Below are 18,202 nucleotides of genomic sequence, written 5' to 3'. Positions count from 1 at the left end.
TTTACTGCTAGTGCCTGTCATGTTTCTGTTTGGTTTAGGTGCCTGTGGGTGATCAGCCTAAGGACATTGAGCTTCAGATCAGAGAGCTCATTCTGCGGTTCATCAGTAATCCCAACTCCATCATCCTTGCTGTCACTGCTGCCAATACAGACATGGCGACCTCAGAAGCTCTCAAAATATCAAGAGAGGTAGATCCAGATGGTAAGGACTGATTGATAGTAGTGTGTGTGACTTGGTTAACAGTGGCATCCCACCCTGAAGAAAGGAAATTGTACTTACCGAGGAAACGCTGGTCACAACACTGTGTATCTTTTAGGAGTACAGGGCCATACCTCTTCAGATTTAGGTCACCACTACCAGAGCACCATAGTCCTCCACCACAGTCCACTGGGCCCCTCTACCCTGTGCGGCCGACCTCCCCACTGCCCACAGCATCAGTTCTACTGTCAGAATTCAAGGGTTGGTTTGGTTCTGTCTATTCTTTTGCTTTGTTTCTATGTATTCCACATTTTAGTAAAATCATTCAGTATTTGTCTCTCTCCTTCTGATTTAATTTAGCATAATCCTTGTCACAAATGGCAAAATAGGAAACTTTGCTTTTTTAGAAAGGATGTTGGTAGTTGTTAATACAGATATAAAAAAATCATGCTTTCTCTTTTGCTTATAACTTCAAATAGAAATTCTAATGGAAAGTAAAGTTCTGTGATGGGTAAGTTGCTGTCATGTGTGTCCACATTTATAATGGTTACCTAGTAATCTTAAAATGACTTTGCAAAAAGAGTTTCTTGTATTACATACTTGAAATGATTTAGGTGTTTGAACGGCTAACTTCTTTTTTTGTTGTTTTTTAAAGATTATTTATTTATACAAGCACTGGGTACAGTCAGAAGTGCGGGAGGGCGAGAGAATTCACTAGAGTCAGAGAGGAGAGCAGAGTAGGCAGATTGATGAAGTACGCTGCTGAGGGGAGCAGCTGGCGGCAGGAGAGGTCTGTGCGCCATGTGGGACCTTCACCCGGTGGCCGGGGATTGAACCGGTGCTGCAGAGGCTTTGGGCAGCTTCGCAGCCTAGCACTCAACCGCTGCGCCACTGGGGAGGCCCCTGAATGGCTTAACTTCTAAGAATAACTCTCATAGCAGATAATCGTTGTAGATTGTTAAGGTAGAGTAGGTAACCTCATTTTTTATATCCTTTGGGGATTTCTGGTTGCATATGAAATTACTTAGATATTGAGACACATAAAATTACTTATATAAGATCAAAATATCATTTCCTTCATTACCAACATGCTTCAGGAAAGAAAGATTGTCATAGATTCGGGGCTAAGGGGTTTGAAACCCACTAGGTAAAAGTCAATCGTATCCCCACGTAAATGAAGCTTCCTGTAAGCGTGCAGATTCCATCATTCACAACGAGCTGTCTCCTGTAATGAGATATACTTGAGATATGCTCAAGGCAGAGAGGATTCTTAGAAATAAAGGTCAGGTCCATTTGTGAAGCAGTTATCACCCCAGGGTTAGTCAGATGGGGTCTGTGTGTAATGCCTGGCAGTGTGGAAGGCCGGCTAGTAGGACTATGTTCCATACATGGGCTGATGACTCACCTGCATATTTGGAGGGTGTGCTGGCTCTGTAATGTCTCTCTTTTTCTACTTTGAGAACGAATTTAATAAATTTTGGTAGGAAATGTAAGTGCTAAGGCTGCTAATGAAAATTCCCATAAACAGTTGCCAAAGTAATTTTTTTGTTATTTCAGGTTTTTTATTTTTTTTAAAGAATTTATTTATGCATACAAGAGCTGGGGTACAGGTCAGAGGTGTGGGGGGTGAGAGGATTCACCAGAGGCATAGTGGGGAACAGAACAGGCAGATTGACTGAAATCCACTGCTGAGGGGAGCAGCAGGTGAGTCAGGAGAGGTCTGCTGCACCATGTGGGTAGCTCCCTGACCGGCTGGGGATCGAACTCGTGCTGCAGTGGGTGCGAATAGCTTCATAGGTTGCGTCTTAATTCCTTGTGCCACCAGGGAGGCCCCTTTCAGGTTTTTAAGAAACTTGCTGCATGAGTAATTAACAAGCAAAATAAAAGATGTAACTTTGGTAAAGGGTTTATTGAAATTTCATTTTTATTGTTTAAACTGTTAACTATTTCATTTACATTCTCTCTTAAAGTGATCCTTGAGCGAACCTTTGATCTAGTAATCTCAATTTAGTAATACATTGTAAGGAAACAAACCATTCCAGTATTATTTATAGCATCAAAGAATTAGAATCGACTTAGTATGGCTCACAGTAAGAATGGTTAACTAAATTAAGACAGTAACAATATGAGGTCATTCAAAAGAATGACTTTGTAAATTTGGAGTAAGATAAAAAATACTTATAATTAAGAAGTGACCCATAAAATTGGACACTGCAATGTGTGTGTGGAACTTGCTTGCTGTCGAAACGTTGGAAATGGTTTGTCAGCTTCTTAAATAGTTAGATCAACGGTCCCATTTCTAGGCATTTGTCTTAAATAAAATCCTATATTCATGTAAAAGTCTGTGTGTATTGTCTGTATTAGCTTTATTTGTATTCTTATAAAACTGGAACAACTTAATTTTCTCAAATTGGGAAATGAATAACCAAGCCATGGAACATCTGTATGCTGGAGCATCAGTATGCTGGAACTAATTATAAATAGCTGGTATTAAACATCAGGGAAGGAAGCTACGACTCTGTCTATTGAGCTGTAGACAGTCTGCTTAGCCGCACAGAGAAGAAGAAAGTGATGAATGCAGCACTAGGGAGGGCTCGCAGATGAACACTAGGTGAAAAGCCAGACCCAGAGGCTGGGCCTGCCATTCCATTCACACCAAATTCCAGAAAATACTAAGCTAGTCATGGGAAATGGCTTTGTGGGGTGGCATAAGAAAAATGGGAATGGATCTTGATTCACTTATCAACAAGTGGTGATGATATAGCTATTCACATCTATTAAAACTCACAGACCTGAACAATAAAAAGTAAATTTTAAACATATATTTAGAAAATAATCGTAAGAGTTTAAATTGTGAAAAATTTAAAAAGTTGTACACAGTTACTGAAATTAGTTTTTAGGGCCTTCCCTGGTGGCGCAGTGGTTGAGCACTGGGCTGCAAAGCTGCCTGCAGCCTCTGCAGCGCCAGTTCGATCCCCAGCCGCTGGTGAGGGTCCCACATGGCGCGACATACCTCTCCTGTCGCACCTTCTGCTCCCCTCAGCAGTGTATTTCGTCAGTCTGCCTGCTCTGCTCCCCGCTCTGGCTCTGGTGAATTCTCTCACCCTCCCGCGCTTCTGACTGTACCCAGTGCTTGTATAAATAAATAAATCTTTTTTTAAAAAAATTAGTTTTTAAAAAGCATTTGCAAGTTGATGATAGTTGTAATAGTAGATGACTATAGATAGCATTTTCCCTTATTAACGCTTAATGAGTTTATTACCTAATGGGTCACTTTCTTTTCTCTTTGCTTTTCCCAGGTCGCAGGACTCTGGCTGTCATCACTAAGCTTGACCTCATGGATGCAGGCACTGATGCCATGGATGTGCTGATGGGCAGGGTTATTCCAGTGAAGCTTGGAATAATTGGAGTAGTTAACAGGTTAGCAATCAAGAATGGGATACGTGAGCATTCTTGTTCCAAAGCAAACCTGAAAATTTCAAATAAGTCTGGACTGTAATGGTATCTGATTTTCTCCTTTTCCTATAATCTTTTCCTGTAATTGCTAGCAAAGGGGTTGCTCTTAAGGGAACAGACTCACTAAAGCCTCCTGTGGAGTAAGCAGTGACACAAGGTGAAAGTTCATTTCTTAGGTTTGAACGCTCTTGCCTGTTAGGTATTGATATGGAGTGCCCTCAATAGAGAAAGTATGATGTTACTTGCACTCAATCAAGACAGAACTTAAGGGAATAGGATTTTGTTAGCTTGGTTTTGCTAGAGTGCTTTAGCATTTCTTTGTAATGGTCAGGATGTAATTTAGAGAAATTTTATAAAAGGGTCCTAATTATAAATAGCTGGTATTAAACATCAGGGGAAGGAAGCTATGACTGAGTGTCTATTTGAACTATGGACAGTCTGCTGTGTGCAACACACAGATGGCCTGTCTTTGAATCCTTACAGCAGTCCTGTGAGGCAGGCATTAATGTCAGCCTCCTAATCAGGGAATTGAAATTTTCCTAGAGTCACAGGCTGGTGCGTGAAGGGCTGGGTTCAGGTGGAGACCCGCCCTGGCGTGGGACCTTTCTGTAGGAGGGAGCGCTGAAATTACTGTGAGCCCTGGCTGCGGCTGCTTTGTCTTCCAGAATCAAATGTGTGTGTAAATCATGTCCAAACTCTTTTGAGTCTTCGGTCTTACAAAATGGAAGTATCTTTACTAAATGACAGCATGGCTGTCACAGCTGTCTGCTTCCCTGCATATCCTCCCACCTCACCCTGACTCCCATATTAAAGAAACTGAGTCCCACTATTTGTTCTCAGATAAGCAGCTGGTAGAAGACACTTTGTTGTATCTATAGGTGGTAGCTCTACAAGTAAACATGGTTACTTTGGGTAGAAATGAGTTGCCTGTCTGTGGAGAAAATAAACACTTGAATGAGCCACACAGGTTTTCACTGTCTACCCCTGCTACCTAAGAGCACAGCTTTGACCATAGTTAATGGTAATAACGAGTCCTAAGCTTAAAAGTTATGTGATTTGTGATGGAGGCACTTAATATGTGAGCTCAGTTTCTTTACAGCAAACTGGGATAGTACCTATCACGTAAAGAGATGTGAATGTCAAGTGTGGGGACCACAGTGGACTTGAGCTGAACAGTTTGTTATTTCCACCCTTAGGAGCCAACTAGACATTAACAATAAGAAGAGTGTCACTGATTCAATCCGTGATGAATATGCTTTCCTTCAAAAGAAATACCCATCTCTGGCCAACAGAAACGGAACAAAGTACCTTGCTAGGACCCTGAACAGGTAACATTTTCTTACCTATGAAAGATGAGATATTTTGCACTCACTGGTAGGTGTCAAGACCTTTCATTCCTCAGTCCCTTGTGGTTTCCTAGTGCTCTTAGGTGTATACTTTCACTTTTTGTTGTGTAACAGCAACTCCTGCACATGGCTCTGGGCTAGGGCAGTTGGTGTTAAATCCTCATGCAGTTGAGGAATGCTCCATTGGATATTAATATGTTTTTGATTCACAGGCATTCATTAAATAAATCCTGCTTCAGTCTGGGGAAAAAAAAAGTTTTAATTATGAGATCCTTGGTGGTCAATTTACTTTGAGAATAGAACTAGATAGCACGAGACTTCATTCCACTTTGGACTTCAGGAACTGAATTTAAATGTGTAATTTTCACATAATCTGGTCTGCATTTGGGGTATCTTCGTTCCTTCTTATAGCCAGGTGGAAGCTGCATCCCTCTGGGCAGCAATGACTGAAGTGTGAAAACTATTTTCTCTTGCTTTTGTCTTATTTCCTAAACAAACTAAAGACTTAAGCACCCGAATCTGAGATTGATTTTCGCTATGCTGAGTACCTGTTGTAAAGGATCAATCAAAAACTGGTTATGCAGATAGAACTAGATTGAGTTGCTTGCTCTCGCCGTACATATAAGCATGTTTTTTCCAGTTAGATTTGGTTCTCTGTTGTCTGCTACAGTTGGGGTAAAGGTGTATTTACACAGGATTGGCCAAGATGACTTCCTTTGTGTCATTTTATTCGGACTAAGTATTTACTTCTAGTCTCAGACCATGTTAATTCCTTCCAAGACAGTTTTACAGGTTTCCCCATTAATTTACATTTTCAAATTTTGACCCTTTGGGGTCTTCGAGACAGCCAATTTCACTTTACAACCCTTATTTTCTAACCTTGTTAGGTTACTGATGCATCACATCAGAGATTGTTTACCAGAGCTCAAGACGAGAATCAATGTACTGGCTGCCCAGTACCAGTCTCTCCTCAACAGCTATGGCGAGCCCGTGGATGACAAAAGTGCTACCTTACTCCAGCTCATCACCAAGTTCGCCACAGAGTACTGTAACACGATCGAGGGGACTGCAAAGTACATCGAGACTTCAGAGCTGTAAGAAAGTATTAGCTTTGTGGGTCTGGTCACCTGGATTGCTAGGTTACTTTGTCCTTTGTTATGGTGACTTTTACTATTTTTTTAAAAGATTTTACTAATTTTTGCGTAAAAGAACTGCTGGTTATAGGCCAGAGGTATTGGTGTGTGTGTGTGTGTGGGGGGGGGGGGTGTGAGGATTCCCCAGAGACAGAGTGGGGAGCAGAACAGGCAGATTTACCGAAATACACTGCAGAGGGGAGCAATGGGTGAGACAGGAGAGGTCTTCTGCGCCATGTGGGTTAGCTCCCTTGCTGGGGATCGAACTTGGGTCGCAATGGTGACAGTGCTGAGACTCAACCCCTAGGCCACCAGGGAGGCCCAGTTATGGTGACTTTTAAATCAGATTATCTACTTGTGATTTATCAGAACAGTAATATCATTTTGTAGAAATGAGAGGCTGATGTCTGATATGTGTGTAAACGTGTTTTATAAACTAAAAAGTAAACATTTCATTTTTTTATAGTAAGACTAATTGATAAATATTTAAAATGTTTTATAATTTTAACTTAAAATGTTTACAGTATTATATACGGTATAATTATTTGTGGGGGGAAAAATGCAGAGAATAAAATACGAACAAAATTACTCTTAATCCCACATCTTGATAACCTCTGCTTGCTTTTGGTATTTACCTAGACACTTCCTAAACATCTATGAAATAAACACCTGTATTACACATCTGAACATCAGATGCAGTACATACTGTTTTGAAATAATTTTTCTAAATCAACACTTCAGAAATAGCTAATAATTACACATTCATATTGCCCTCCAGATTTACATAATATTTAACTTTCAGGTAGATTCTAACTTGCTGGGCCAGTCCCCCACTATTGATATTTTGGTTTCAGGTAAACACAAATATAGGAGAATGCTGAGATGGACTGCCCTGGGGCACGGGTTCATGCAGCCCCTGAGGATAGACTCCTAGCAGTTGGATGCCAGGTCAAGTCTGTTACAACCACCACGTGATCAGTAGATTATATTATTTACTGTTAACAATACACATGAATATGCATTTTGCTATACCCAAAACATTTTTTTTTTTTATGGGACCCTTGCCACCAGGGGAGGCCCTATACCCAAAACATTTTTAATTTTGAAATTATTATGAGCTGCCAGAAAATTGCAAATAAATGTGTAGGGATGTCCTGATCTGCTTTCACTCCCACCTCCCCTGTGTCAATATGTAGTACAGTAATACAACCAGAGTGGACCAACAGTGTGAGTGCATGCGTGCGTGTGTACCTGTGTTTCTATGTACCTTTTTGTGTCTAGGTGTTTTTTATGTGTTAGCCAGTAAAGAGAGAGTAACTGAACGGACTCTATATTGAATGGCTATAAGATGGCATGGGGAGGGCCATGAAGATCACTACTAAGATGAAGCTCTGCAGAGGGTAAGATAAATCTGAGTAGGGCCTCCTTGGTGGTGCAGGAGGTTGAGCCCAGTGCTGTGAAGCTGTCCGCAGCCTCTGCAGTGCCATTTCGTTCCCCACTGGCCAGGGAGATACCCACATGGTGCAGCAGACCTCTCCTGTCTCGCCCACTGCTCCCCTCAGCAGTGGATTTCAGTCAGTCTGCCTGTTCTGTTCCCTGCTCTGTCTCTGGTGAATCCTCTCACCGTCCCGCACATCTGGCTTGTACCCCGCTTCTTGTATAAATAAAATAAGAAAATTAAATCTTTAAAAAAAAAAGCTTTTAAAAAAAAAGATGTTTGAGTAACGTGACAAAAGGGATAGAATAATCAAAGACTTTTATTTAAAAGAGTATATCATGTATTCATATTTAAATGCTTATAAAATATTATACATATCCAGAAAAGTGTAGATAACATGGATAGGCGGGCTTACAAGTAGTTAAAGTAAAAACAGCCTTTGGAACACTGAGGAGAGGAACACATTTTGTTCAGGAATTAGGAAAGTCCACAGTTATCATGGGCTGAGTTGGGCTCTGAATAGAATTTGGGAAGGCATCGGGGAAGTGAGTGTAAGCCTGGAGAGCATCCCAGGCTGTGTTGGGAGAGTGGCAGGTGCCAGGACGGGACATGGCAGGAGGAAAGGCAGGGAAAGTATCAGCACCAAACTGGACAGTCAGATGTCAGAATTTGGAGGCCTTCCTACTATATATAGAAAATAAAACTTTTGGTCAAATGAGTAACCTATTTTAGAAAGATAATTCTGGTCATTGTGGAAATTACTCAGAGAAGGAAAAGGATGTAGGGAGAGATTGATTACTGGTCATTCTAATCATCAGTGAGTGTACAAGTCAGTGGTACTATAGTCACAATTTTGTACAACCATCATACTTTGTTTCCCAAGATTTTTCTTCACCCTCCTAGATCTCCAGTGTCCAAGTCACCATTTGTTCTTTTCCAGTCCCTGAAACTCATCATTTACTCTATGAATTTGCCTGTTCTAGAGTTTTCATGTAAGGGGATTTGTAGAATATCTGTCCCTTGGTGTCTGGCTGGCCACACTTAGCATAGTGTTATCAGGCTCTAGACCATCTGCCTAGACTAATGAAGTACTGAATATCATGGTGAAAATAGCGAGAGAGTGATGATCTTGGAAGACAGAGGTATTTGTGGAGATCAACTGGCTTAACTCAAACATCCAAAGCTGATACTAGGGCTACTGGTCATTAAGGTAGGAAACCCAGTGCTGTCATTTTGTCCAGAGATTTGTCTGAAGAGAGCCAAATGATAGCTAAGAATGCCTTTGCTGTTGTTGACTTACGGTAGAGGGGAATCTCAGAGTATTTGTGATCTGAGAAAATTATATGAAGTGCAATTTTGGTGTGTTGCGTTTGGGACGCAGCTGTGGCTGTGTCTGTGTACTGCGTGGTTTTGGGGCTGGGGTGGAGTAGAGCTTCTGGTGACTGCCTGCAAAATCTGAGGCACTCCCGCCTAACCCCTGACAGGCAGCCTTGGCCCACCTCTCCCCAGACTGTGATTCCACAGAAACAAACAACATGTATTTGAAGCTCTTGCAGTGTCCTTGGAGATTGGGAACTGTTGGTTCCCTGATATTCTCTGAAAGAACCATGTGCCTTTCATTATGATTACTTATCCCATTAAAAAACAAAACAAAACAAAAAGACTGGTCCATGGTTGAGTTCAGCACACATGGAAATAGAATTGTCTACATGGGATTGTTTACCTGGGCTTTTGTCGGGAAGTGAGACTAGTGGAAGGATGGATTCCCCACCTCTCACCCTGTAGTAACTGCAGACACTGTATTTTGTTGCCTTCCAGATGTGGTGGTGCTAGAATATGTTACATTTTCCATGAGACTTTTGGGCGAACCTTAGAATCTGTCGACCCACTAGGTGGCCTTAACACTATCGACATCCTGACTGCCATCAGGAACGCTACCGTGAGTATGCTCGCGCCCGGGTGTCCGGAAGTCAGATTGAAGGCTTGCTCTTTTCCTCCCCGTATCTCTTTAAAATAAACCGTACTGTTTGTTATTTTGCTTTCCTACTTGAAAATAAGTGCTTTTCATGAAAAATGGCAAAGATGGGATTATTTCAACCTTTGGGAATAGCCGAAACGACACGTAACTATAATATAGCCCCACATTTAATCTTTGCAGGGCCCTCGTCCTGCTTTGTTTGTGCCTGAGGTTTCCTTTGAGCTGCTGGTCAAGCGGCAGATCAAGCGCCTGGAGGAGCCCAGCCTTCGCTGCGTGGAGCTGGTCCACGAGGAGATGCAACGGATCATCCAGCACTGCAGCAACTACAGCACGCAGGTGCCGGCGGGGCGGGCGGGCGGACTGCGGAGGGGAGCAGGCAGGTAGACGGGCTGAGTCACCACCAAAGTCCCTGACTGAGGTGATTTGAAACCACGCATTTGAATGGAGCTTCCAAGTCAAATTCAGGATCACAGCAATGACTTCACTTCCCTTTAAACAAAATGCTGTTGGCTCTTTCCTCTGCCATGCAGGAGTTACTGCGGTTCCCTAAGCTTCACGACGCCATTGTCGAAGTAGTGACTTGTCTCCTGAGGAAGCGGTTGCCTGTTACAAATGAAATGGTGAGCTCCTTGCAAACCACCATGTAGTCCCTGCTGGTGAACATGCTTCTCACACCACTATGCTGTTTAGCGCTTAGGTGCTGTGCCCCCGGGTGGGGAGGAGTGAGTTTGAGTCCTGCTTCAAAGGCAACTTCAGTGACTGGCATGAAACACAGCTTTCTCCATATGTGGCTATCGCTGGCCTGTGCCCCGGGCTCGGCTGTCCCGGGGCGATTAGCGCTGTCTGCAGGTAGTGTTTACCTTGCCCCCTGACTTGCCCTGAGTGACCCAACCACTCCCTCAGTTGGCTCGTTTATGCCCTGCTGTTGTCGGCCGCTTTTTTTGGGTTGCTGTCTTTAAGAATGTAAAGTGCTGGAACTGGCAGAAATATGTGGTGAAAATTTCACATTGTCCTTGTGCCTCTAACTGCTGGGTGTGTGTTCCTTTTTTCTTTCTGGTCACTAAAAGTGCACTTGGCCCTTGGCCCCGATGGTGGTCCCCGGACCTTTGCCCAGAGCACAGAGTGACCCTGCAGGGTAGGGTGTAGGGCTGCCCCTGGTTCCCTGGAAGCAAAACCTCCAGACTGAGACAAGGGGCAGCCTGGACGGCAGGACCCTTGCAATGTTGCTGAGCAGGCCCTGTGTACCTGGCTTTTCACCTGTTAGTGCTCTTCTGACATCTAAGGTTTGTTGATGGTGCAAATGAAGGAGTTGGTTTACTTAAACATGGGGAAGTCAGTTTGAGCATCCCTTGCTGGCCAGTGTCTCAGGATCTTGACCCACACACAACATTAAACTAGGCAGTGTGTCATTAAGGTCATTACCTGTCCTTTAAATGTGTGCTTTACTCCCCAGTATTAGTATCTTTAACTTACCTGTGATTATGAGATGTTTCCTTACTGTTGAAATTGAACTAAACTGTAACTAAATACTTCCAATAACTTCATGTCACGTCCCCCAGTACAAATGTCACCTTAAATGCTGAAGTGGAAGTAACTCAAGAAGCACATGCTTGGGGTTGGATGTCAACTGGAGTCTAACTTTGGCATTAATAAAATAGCCTGTTCTTTTTCAGAGTTTAATAAACTTTTGTGAAAGTAAAATTAGGTTGACATTTTTGCACAGTCTAATTCTATTTTTTTCTAGGTCCATAACTTAGTGGCAATTGAGTTGGCTTATATCAACACAAAACATCCAGACTTTGCAGATGCTTGTGGGCTCATGAACAATAACATAGAGGTAAGTGCAGCTCAGACTCTCGGGGTTAATACTTTTCTGTAAATGAATGTCTCTGATTTTTGTTGTTCTTATATATTTTGGTTTCTTTGTTACTTGTCTTATATATGTTTACATTACAAGAAGTGACTAAGAAGGAAATCAGGATCAAGGACAGTTAGAAAGAGCTGAGTGGGGAAGGTGCTGTCTCCTCAGCACCTCACAGTGGAGGTGGTCTTTGGAATGCGAGTATGAGTGTGTTCATGAACCTGAGCCAGCCTCTTTCATGGACAGCATGTGGGTCGGGTCCCATAAGCTGCTCCTTCTCTGCTTTGCCGGTATCTTGCTAATCGGTCTCTCTGAACACAAACCACATCTCTTTGAACACAGCCAGGGGGCCAGGCAATTGTACCAGTTCTTTGAAAAGCAACAAGAGGGCCTGCCCTGGTGGTGTACGTAGTTGAGTGCAGAGCTGTGAAGCTGTCTGCAGCCTCTGCAGTGTGGGTTCAGTCCTGGCCAGCCAGCAAGATACCCACATGGTGTGGCAGACCTCTCCTGTCTCGCCTGCTGCTCCCCTTAGCAGTGTATTTCAGCTAGTCTGCCTGTTCTGTTTGCTGCTCTGTCTCTGGTGAATCCTCTCACCCTCCTGCACATCTGGCCTGAACCTGGTTCTTGTATGTATGAATAAATCTTTTTTTTTTTTTTTAAGAAAATCAACAAGAGGCCACTTAAATTAAGGATTTGTCTTTAGAAATAAAGATTGACTTAGTAGTGACTGAATTCCTGGATGATGGAAAAGAATCTTTAAGCTACTTTTCAGGGAGGTATATGTGAGATCATGTGTCAATAAAGCTATTAACTTTCAGTGAACAACAATGGAAATCAAATGTGGGCAGTGATTTGAAGTCCTGTGTCTTCATCAGTATGTCTTTGGTTTTAACGACTATGCCAGAGAACTTCAGGTGGCTCTTCTCACCCGTCCCTGTGAAGGGGACTCTGTCAACAGAGGCAGGAACTGGGGCTTTAGTGGAGGTGGTACCTGCCCAGGAAGCAGGCAGGCCAGTCTGCTGGGCACCTGGGGCCACCTGGTCCCCACTGCTGGCAGGAGACTAGGGTGAGGACTAGACCCCACTGTCTGCTGCTTGTGGCCCTAATTCTGGCCCTCCAGAATTACATGTCCAGATGTTTTATTATTTTGTGTGGATCCCATACAAGCGTGTACAAATCAGAGACTTTCAAAGGTTTTGTTTCAGTTTCCTGTGATGTGTGTGCTCTGCCTTCTGCATGATGTGCTGAAGGGGTGTATATAGGGACCATGTAAATCAGTGATTCCTTACTTATTTTCCTTGTTGGTTTTACAGGAACAAAGAAGAAACAGACTAGCAAGAGAATTACCTTCTTCTGTATCACGAGACAAGGTAAAAAAAACAACGTTTTTAAAGCATATTCACAGAGCACAAAGATGGATGGGTAAGCCTCAGAGTACTTACTCAGTTCTAGAAGTATCTTTTAATACTCCATTGTAACTGTTTCACTGTTTGAATAGAAAATAGGCTTGGAGTAATTGTATTTTGAATACTGGAAGAAGTACACAGATGGCAAATTGACACTGACATTTCAACTTTGCAGAATGAGCTGAAAGGACTAATAACTTGATAGTAAGACTTTGTGGAGAGAGAAGACGCAATATGCACGTAACAACTCAGCCACCTGTGCTAGCTGAATATATTAAAATTTTTCAGTATGTAAAATCTGTGCCTTTAGATCTGGATTAGAGATATCTTAGTAAGTTCCAAATGATCAAGTTTTTGCATTTGGATTTTTCTCAGGTGTTCCTCTGAGTACATGTACAGCAGTACAAGGACAAACTTTCTATCCTGTGATCACTTTTGTTTCTCATGTTATGTTCTGAGAGAGAGCAAAAATTCAGATTTAGAGAATGTTTCTGAGTGCGTTTTTGGCATCCTTGATTTTTTTTTTTTCCCCCTGCATTTTTGCCTTTAGTCCTCTAAAGTTCCAAGTGCTTTGGCACCTGCCTCCCAGGAGCCCTCCCCTGCTGCTTCTGCTGAGGCTGATGGCAAGGTCTGTTGTGATTCTTCATCTAAGCCTGCATGCCTAGTTGTTTGGTGCAATAGAATCATCTGGAAACAATACACTGAATAGCAGAATATTAATATGGGATAATGTCCTAAGGTCATATATTTTAATCTAATAGAAATTTAAATTCTCTTACACTGTACTTCCTAAGTTATTGACATGCTTTTGCTTGCAACCTAGAAGAGACACAAAAAAGTAACTTAAAGAGGAAATATCCTGCGCTTTTTGAATTTCAAACCATTGATATTTAAATTTTGCTTGTTAAACTGCATGTTTTAACATATCTTTTAACAGTTAATTCAGGACAGCAGAAGAGAAACTAAAAATGTGAGTGTCTTATTTCAGAATGGAAATGCTGGTACCTCTGGTTCTCACAAAGTCTGTACAGTGACTTCTAACCTGTTGTCTGTGTCGTTTTAATGTTCCTCTTGCCTAACTGCCCCTCCTGAGACGGCAGTGACTCTGCACTGACTTTCAAATAACAGCTTTTCCCACTGGTCCACTACCTGGAAGGACAGTTTTGAATTTGGTATTTTCCTTCCTACTAAAACACCAGCAGTGGGAAGGGAACTCTTGAGTGTGTCTCTTCACTACGCTGCATTCTGCCCCGCAGGGACGGACATTGTGCTCCCGTAGCTTCCTCAGGCTTCTGTCCAGTCTGCACAAGCCCCCTAATACGTAGCCTCAGGTGCCTCAACACCTTGGGTGTGGGAAGCAAACGGGAACTGGGAAAGTCAGTTCTTTGTCAGCTCTCAGTAAGAATCACTCAAACTCCTTTTCTAGAAAGGTTCCAAAACTCCAGGTCTAGAAGTGTCTGTTCATAGCATGTTGGGCCCAGATTTTAAGCGAAACAACCAAATCATTGCTTAAGTGTTTGTTTCACTCATCACACCACATCTGCACCCTAGGTTTCGTTTGATGTTGTTCTTAATGGGCTCCGTATACTCAGTGTGTAGGTGGCTGCCTGTATTAGATACATCTCACCTTCACATGTTAGATTAATTCTCACCAGTGTTTTGACTCAGAATGATTGTCTCATGTTATATTAACATAAACCATTTTGTTTCTACAAATTTTGGGTGTCATCTCCATTTCAGATTGTAAGTTCTCAGAACATTTTAAATGTCTCCTAAATGGTGAAGAATTACTACTGTTCTTTACTTAAACATTCTCCTTTAGACAGAAGACTAGTAAATCTCATAGAGCACTTGTGTTTAGGTCCCGTGCCACAGCACAGGCAGCTCACGCTCCATCGCGAGGATTGCACTTCTCCCTTCACCCGCACAGTTTTGTCGACTATTAAAGTAAACTGTGCAGGCACGAATCCATAGAACTCTGAGATCCCGGCTCATCTGCATTTAAGGGCTCTTGAAAGAAATTATCTGAATGTTAGCTGTGGTTTCTTTAATTGAGCAGCTTACGCTTTTTCACAATCTAGTTAGAGAAGTGGAAGAGAAAGGTTGAGGACAGAGAAAGGAGTGCCTTGCTACATTATATCCAAACCTCTTCAGAGGCTGCACTGCCACCCACCACATCTGACCCAGTCCCTGTCTGAGTAGATGACACTCTGGATGGGGACTGGCTGTTTGGTCGCTATCCACGAACATGGTCTTTGTGTGGCTGATGTCAAATCTTCTATGGCCTGTATAGGTTTTGGAACACCTGTTTTGTTTTGTTTTTGTTTTTGTTTTTCCTTCAGGTTGCATCTGGAGGTGGTGGGGTTGGAGATGCTGTTCAAGAACCAACGACAGGAAACTGGAGAGGGATGCTGAAAACTTCAAAAGCTGAAGAGTTGTTAGCCGAAGAAAAATCAAAGCCAATTCCAATCATGCCAGCCAGTCCACAAAAAGGTCACGCCGTGAATCTGCTGGATGTGGTGAGGCAGAGACTAATGAGGAACTTAAAGTGTAACTTCTGGATGTTGTTTCTGTGGCCACATTTAACAAATATACTCCTCCTGTTCAGCCGGTTCCTGTTGCACGTAAACTCTCTGCCCGTGAACAGCGAGACTGCGAGGTCATTGAACGACTCATCAAATCCTATTTCCTTATCGTCAGAAAGAACATTCAAGACAGGTCAGTGCTGCACATGAGAGCAGACTGGACATCTGCTGGCCGGTTCCCCCTCTGGGCATACGTGTATTTGTAAAACTCGGTTATCCTGTGGTTTGTTTTGCAGTGTGCCAAAGGCAGTGATGCACTTTCTGGTTAATCATGTGAAAGACACGCTGCAGAGTGAGCTGGTAGGACAGCTGTACAAGTCGTCCCTGTTGGACGACCTCTTGACCGAGTCTGAGGACATGGCCCAGCGCAGGAAAGAAGCCGCTGACATGCTAAAGGTATCCACGGAGTTGGGGTTTTGTTCATGCCTGGGTCATAGATGCAAACCCCCACCCTAGACAGGGAGTGTTTCTGACCAGGGCTCTCTACAAGCACTCAGCATCCATGGGCCCTGGCCCTGCCCGACATGGCACAAGCGGTGCTTGGAAGGTGTGGCGGAATAAAAGTGCAGATGGAGACATTTACCCCCACATAACTCAGATCCTTTGACATCCTAACTTCATGGGCTTCTATGATTTTTCTCTTTTCCAATGCAGGCATTACAAGGAGCCAGTCAAATTATTGCTGAGATTCGAGAGACTCACCTTTGGTGAAGAGAACTATGTATGTGATACTGAGCTTTGTGACTCAGAACTTGCTAGTTACTCCTACTTGAGTAGAATTTTATTTATGAACTCCTGTGTATTGCAATGGTATCTGCTCATGTAAAGACTGGCCATAAACTGAAAAATTTTACTCCTGCAGAACCAATCACAAATTTAATCCAAATAATAAATGGCTGTTTCTAACTTTTCCCGGTATATATAAGACATATCAAATCTGTCTTGTGACAGTTTCGTTTGAACTGAAAAACAGCTGTTACTGTTCTTGTGTACAAGCAGTTTGCCTGTGGGTAGATGCCCGTATGACTGTAGTAGTGTGAAAGCCACTGCCAGGTACTTCTGGAAGGCCACGCCTGCGGCTATAGTGCATGCGCCCCTGCTCTGGCTGCGGCCTCGCCTTAGTCGCCCTGTCGCACCTGTCCTTCAGCTCCGTCCATTGAGCATCTCCGCGCCCTCTGATGTGCTGGTAAACAAGATGACCGCCCAGGAGCTGTAACCTTGGCAGTGGTGCGAGGTGTGGGATGTGCAGCTACACAGCCCTTCCACGCCCAGGGTCACCTTCCCTGGGGCACTAAAAGTGAGAACATCTTTCATTCTTACATAAACCTGGAAGCACGGTTTATATTTTCCTGTGTTTAGAACAACCATCTAGACTTGATTTTCTAGTAAGACTTAAAGACCAGTTCCTTTTAGATTTTAAAGGTTCTACTGGGTAAAATCCTTTTGGTTTCCAAATAATGGAATTCAGGTACATTTTTAAATTGGGACGCTGACTTCCTGTTCCACCAAAGTGGGACTTAAAACCAAATACCTTGCCCATCATGAAGTGTGGCTCACCTGACACCTTCCTAGTTGGTGACAGTCACTCTTGCTGCACGCCCACTGGTGGGCCTTGTTCTCTACAGAACACCTGACTAGACACTCCTCGTGGCTCAGACTCACCTGCATTTAGGGGGTGGCATTTAGAGTACATACTTACATGTTTTGTTAAAATTCCCCAGATGAGTCTCTATGTAAATTATAAATCTCAAGATAAGGGTTGAATTCCCTAGGCATCCAGCTCCATCTCTAATAGAGCATGTCAAGGAAATGGCACAAACATACATTTTTCAGTTATGACAGACGAGGGCTGGTGAACATGTCACACATCTGCTAGCTGATGGTGCCACAACACCCGAGGCTGACCCCGAGTGCAAAAACCAGGTCCATGTTGGTGGACACAACACCGTCTGGTCTGTTTACACAGTCCCACTAGAACGCGTGATGCATGGAGGTTAGGAAACAAAGATCACTGCCGCCAGGTAGCCTCACCTGATCCCAGCCTCGGTCCCAGCTACTCTCTCTTGATAGATCGACTTTTTGAATTAGTTAAGGCAACAAACTTCCAGTGCACTTCCCCGAACATATCATAGATTTCAGATTAAAAATATTGGCTTTAAAGACCTACCACTAGGGGTGATGCACCTGCTAGCGCTACACACTTGTACAAAGAAAAGCAGGCGAGGAACATGGGCGAGAGAGCCTCCCAGGGGCCCCCAAGCTGAGAGATGCTCTGGGATGTAGAGACGGCCACTGGCATTGTAAGGGGCCTGTGTGTGCTTGCTGTGTAAATAAACTGATACGAAACGATGTCAAGGTGTCAGTAAGTTCATTCTCCTAGCGTTAGTCCCAGAGAAAGGCTTTTGCCAGTGTTTTGAAATCTAAATCTGCTTCAAACAAACACAGCTTGTACTGTAGGGCGTTTTGGGACTTTGCTGACAGACTCAAGGCCCTGAGGTGTTGGTACAGCTCCGTTTTAATAACTAGACAATCTGAAATCTTGGAGACAAAAATTGAAACTTAATATCTAATTTGAGAGTTCACAAATTTATAACACATTGCCACTTGAATAACTCCTGACGGGCAAGGCTGAATGTAAATTTAATTATAAGGAAACACAGGCAAGGAAAAACTGAGGCACTTTCTAAACAGAACTGATTTTTTTCTTTAAAAATGAACTATTCTGTAATTTGTGCTGCCAACTGTGCCTTTGTGAAACTTTCCTCCTTTTTAAAAACTATTTACTTTCTAGACAACAGAAT

At 43.0% G+C, this 18,202-nt stretch overlaps 1 protein-coding gene across 1 annotated transcript in view; it reads left to right on the top strand.

Annotated features, from left to right (window-relative positions):
* LOC119253874 (dynamin-1-like protein) overlaps positions 1 to 16,319 on the top strand; it is a gene marked incomplete at its 5' end in the record, with an annotated part of 29,724 nt that extends 13,405 nt beyond the window's left edge. The window contains 15 exons of the mRNA XM_037521125.2: positions 39 to 201; positions 3,498 to 3,618; positions 4,851 to 4,982; positions 5,888 to 6,094; positions 9,390 to 9,510; positions 9,730 to 9,885; positions 10,080 to 10,169; positions 11,294 to 11,386; positions 12,724 to 12,780; positions 13,367 to 13,444; positions 13,754 to 13,786; positions 15,159 to 15,335; positions 15,425 to 15,534; positions 15,638 to 15,797; positions 16,056 to 16,319. Of these exons, the coding sequence (XP_037377022.1) occupies positions 39 to 201; positions 3,498 to 3,618; positions 4,851 to 4,982; positions 5,888 to 6,094; positions 9,390 to 9,510; positions 9,730 to 9,885; positions 10,080 to 10,169; positions 11,294 to 11,386; positions 12,724 to 12,780; positions 13,367 to 13,444; positions 13,754 to 13,786; positions 15,159 to 15,335; positions 15,425 to 15,534; positions 15,638 to 15,797; positions 16,056 to 16,112 (1,755 nt within the window). The remainder of the gene's footprint in view (positions 1 to 38; positions 202 to 3,497; positions 3,619 to 4,850; positions 4,983 to 5,887; positions 6,095 to 9,389; positions 9,511 to 9,729; positions 9,886 to 10,079; positions 10,170 to 11,293; positions 11,387 to 12,723; positions 12,781 to 13,366; positions 13,445 to 13,753; positions 13,787 to 15,158; positions 15,336 to 15,424; positions 15,535 to 15,637; positions 15,798 to 16,055) is intronic.
* Between the last annotated feature and the right edge of the window lie 1,883 nt (positions 16,320 to 18,202).

This window comes from Talpa occidentalis, unplaced genomic scaffold (genome assembly GCF_014898055.3).
Source record: "Talpa occidentalis isolate TD23 unplaced genomic scaffold, MPIMG_talOcc4v2.1 talOcc4.218, whole genome shotgun sequence".
Taxonomy (NCBI): domain Eukaryota; kingdom Metazoa; phylum Chordata; class Mammalia; order Eulipotyphla; family Talpidae; genus Talpa; species Talpa occidentalis.
Note: the sequence above shows the minus strand (reverse complement) of the source record. Positions and strands in the feature narration are given on the sequence as shown.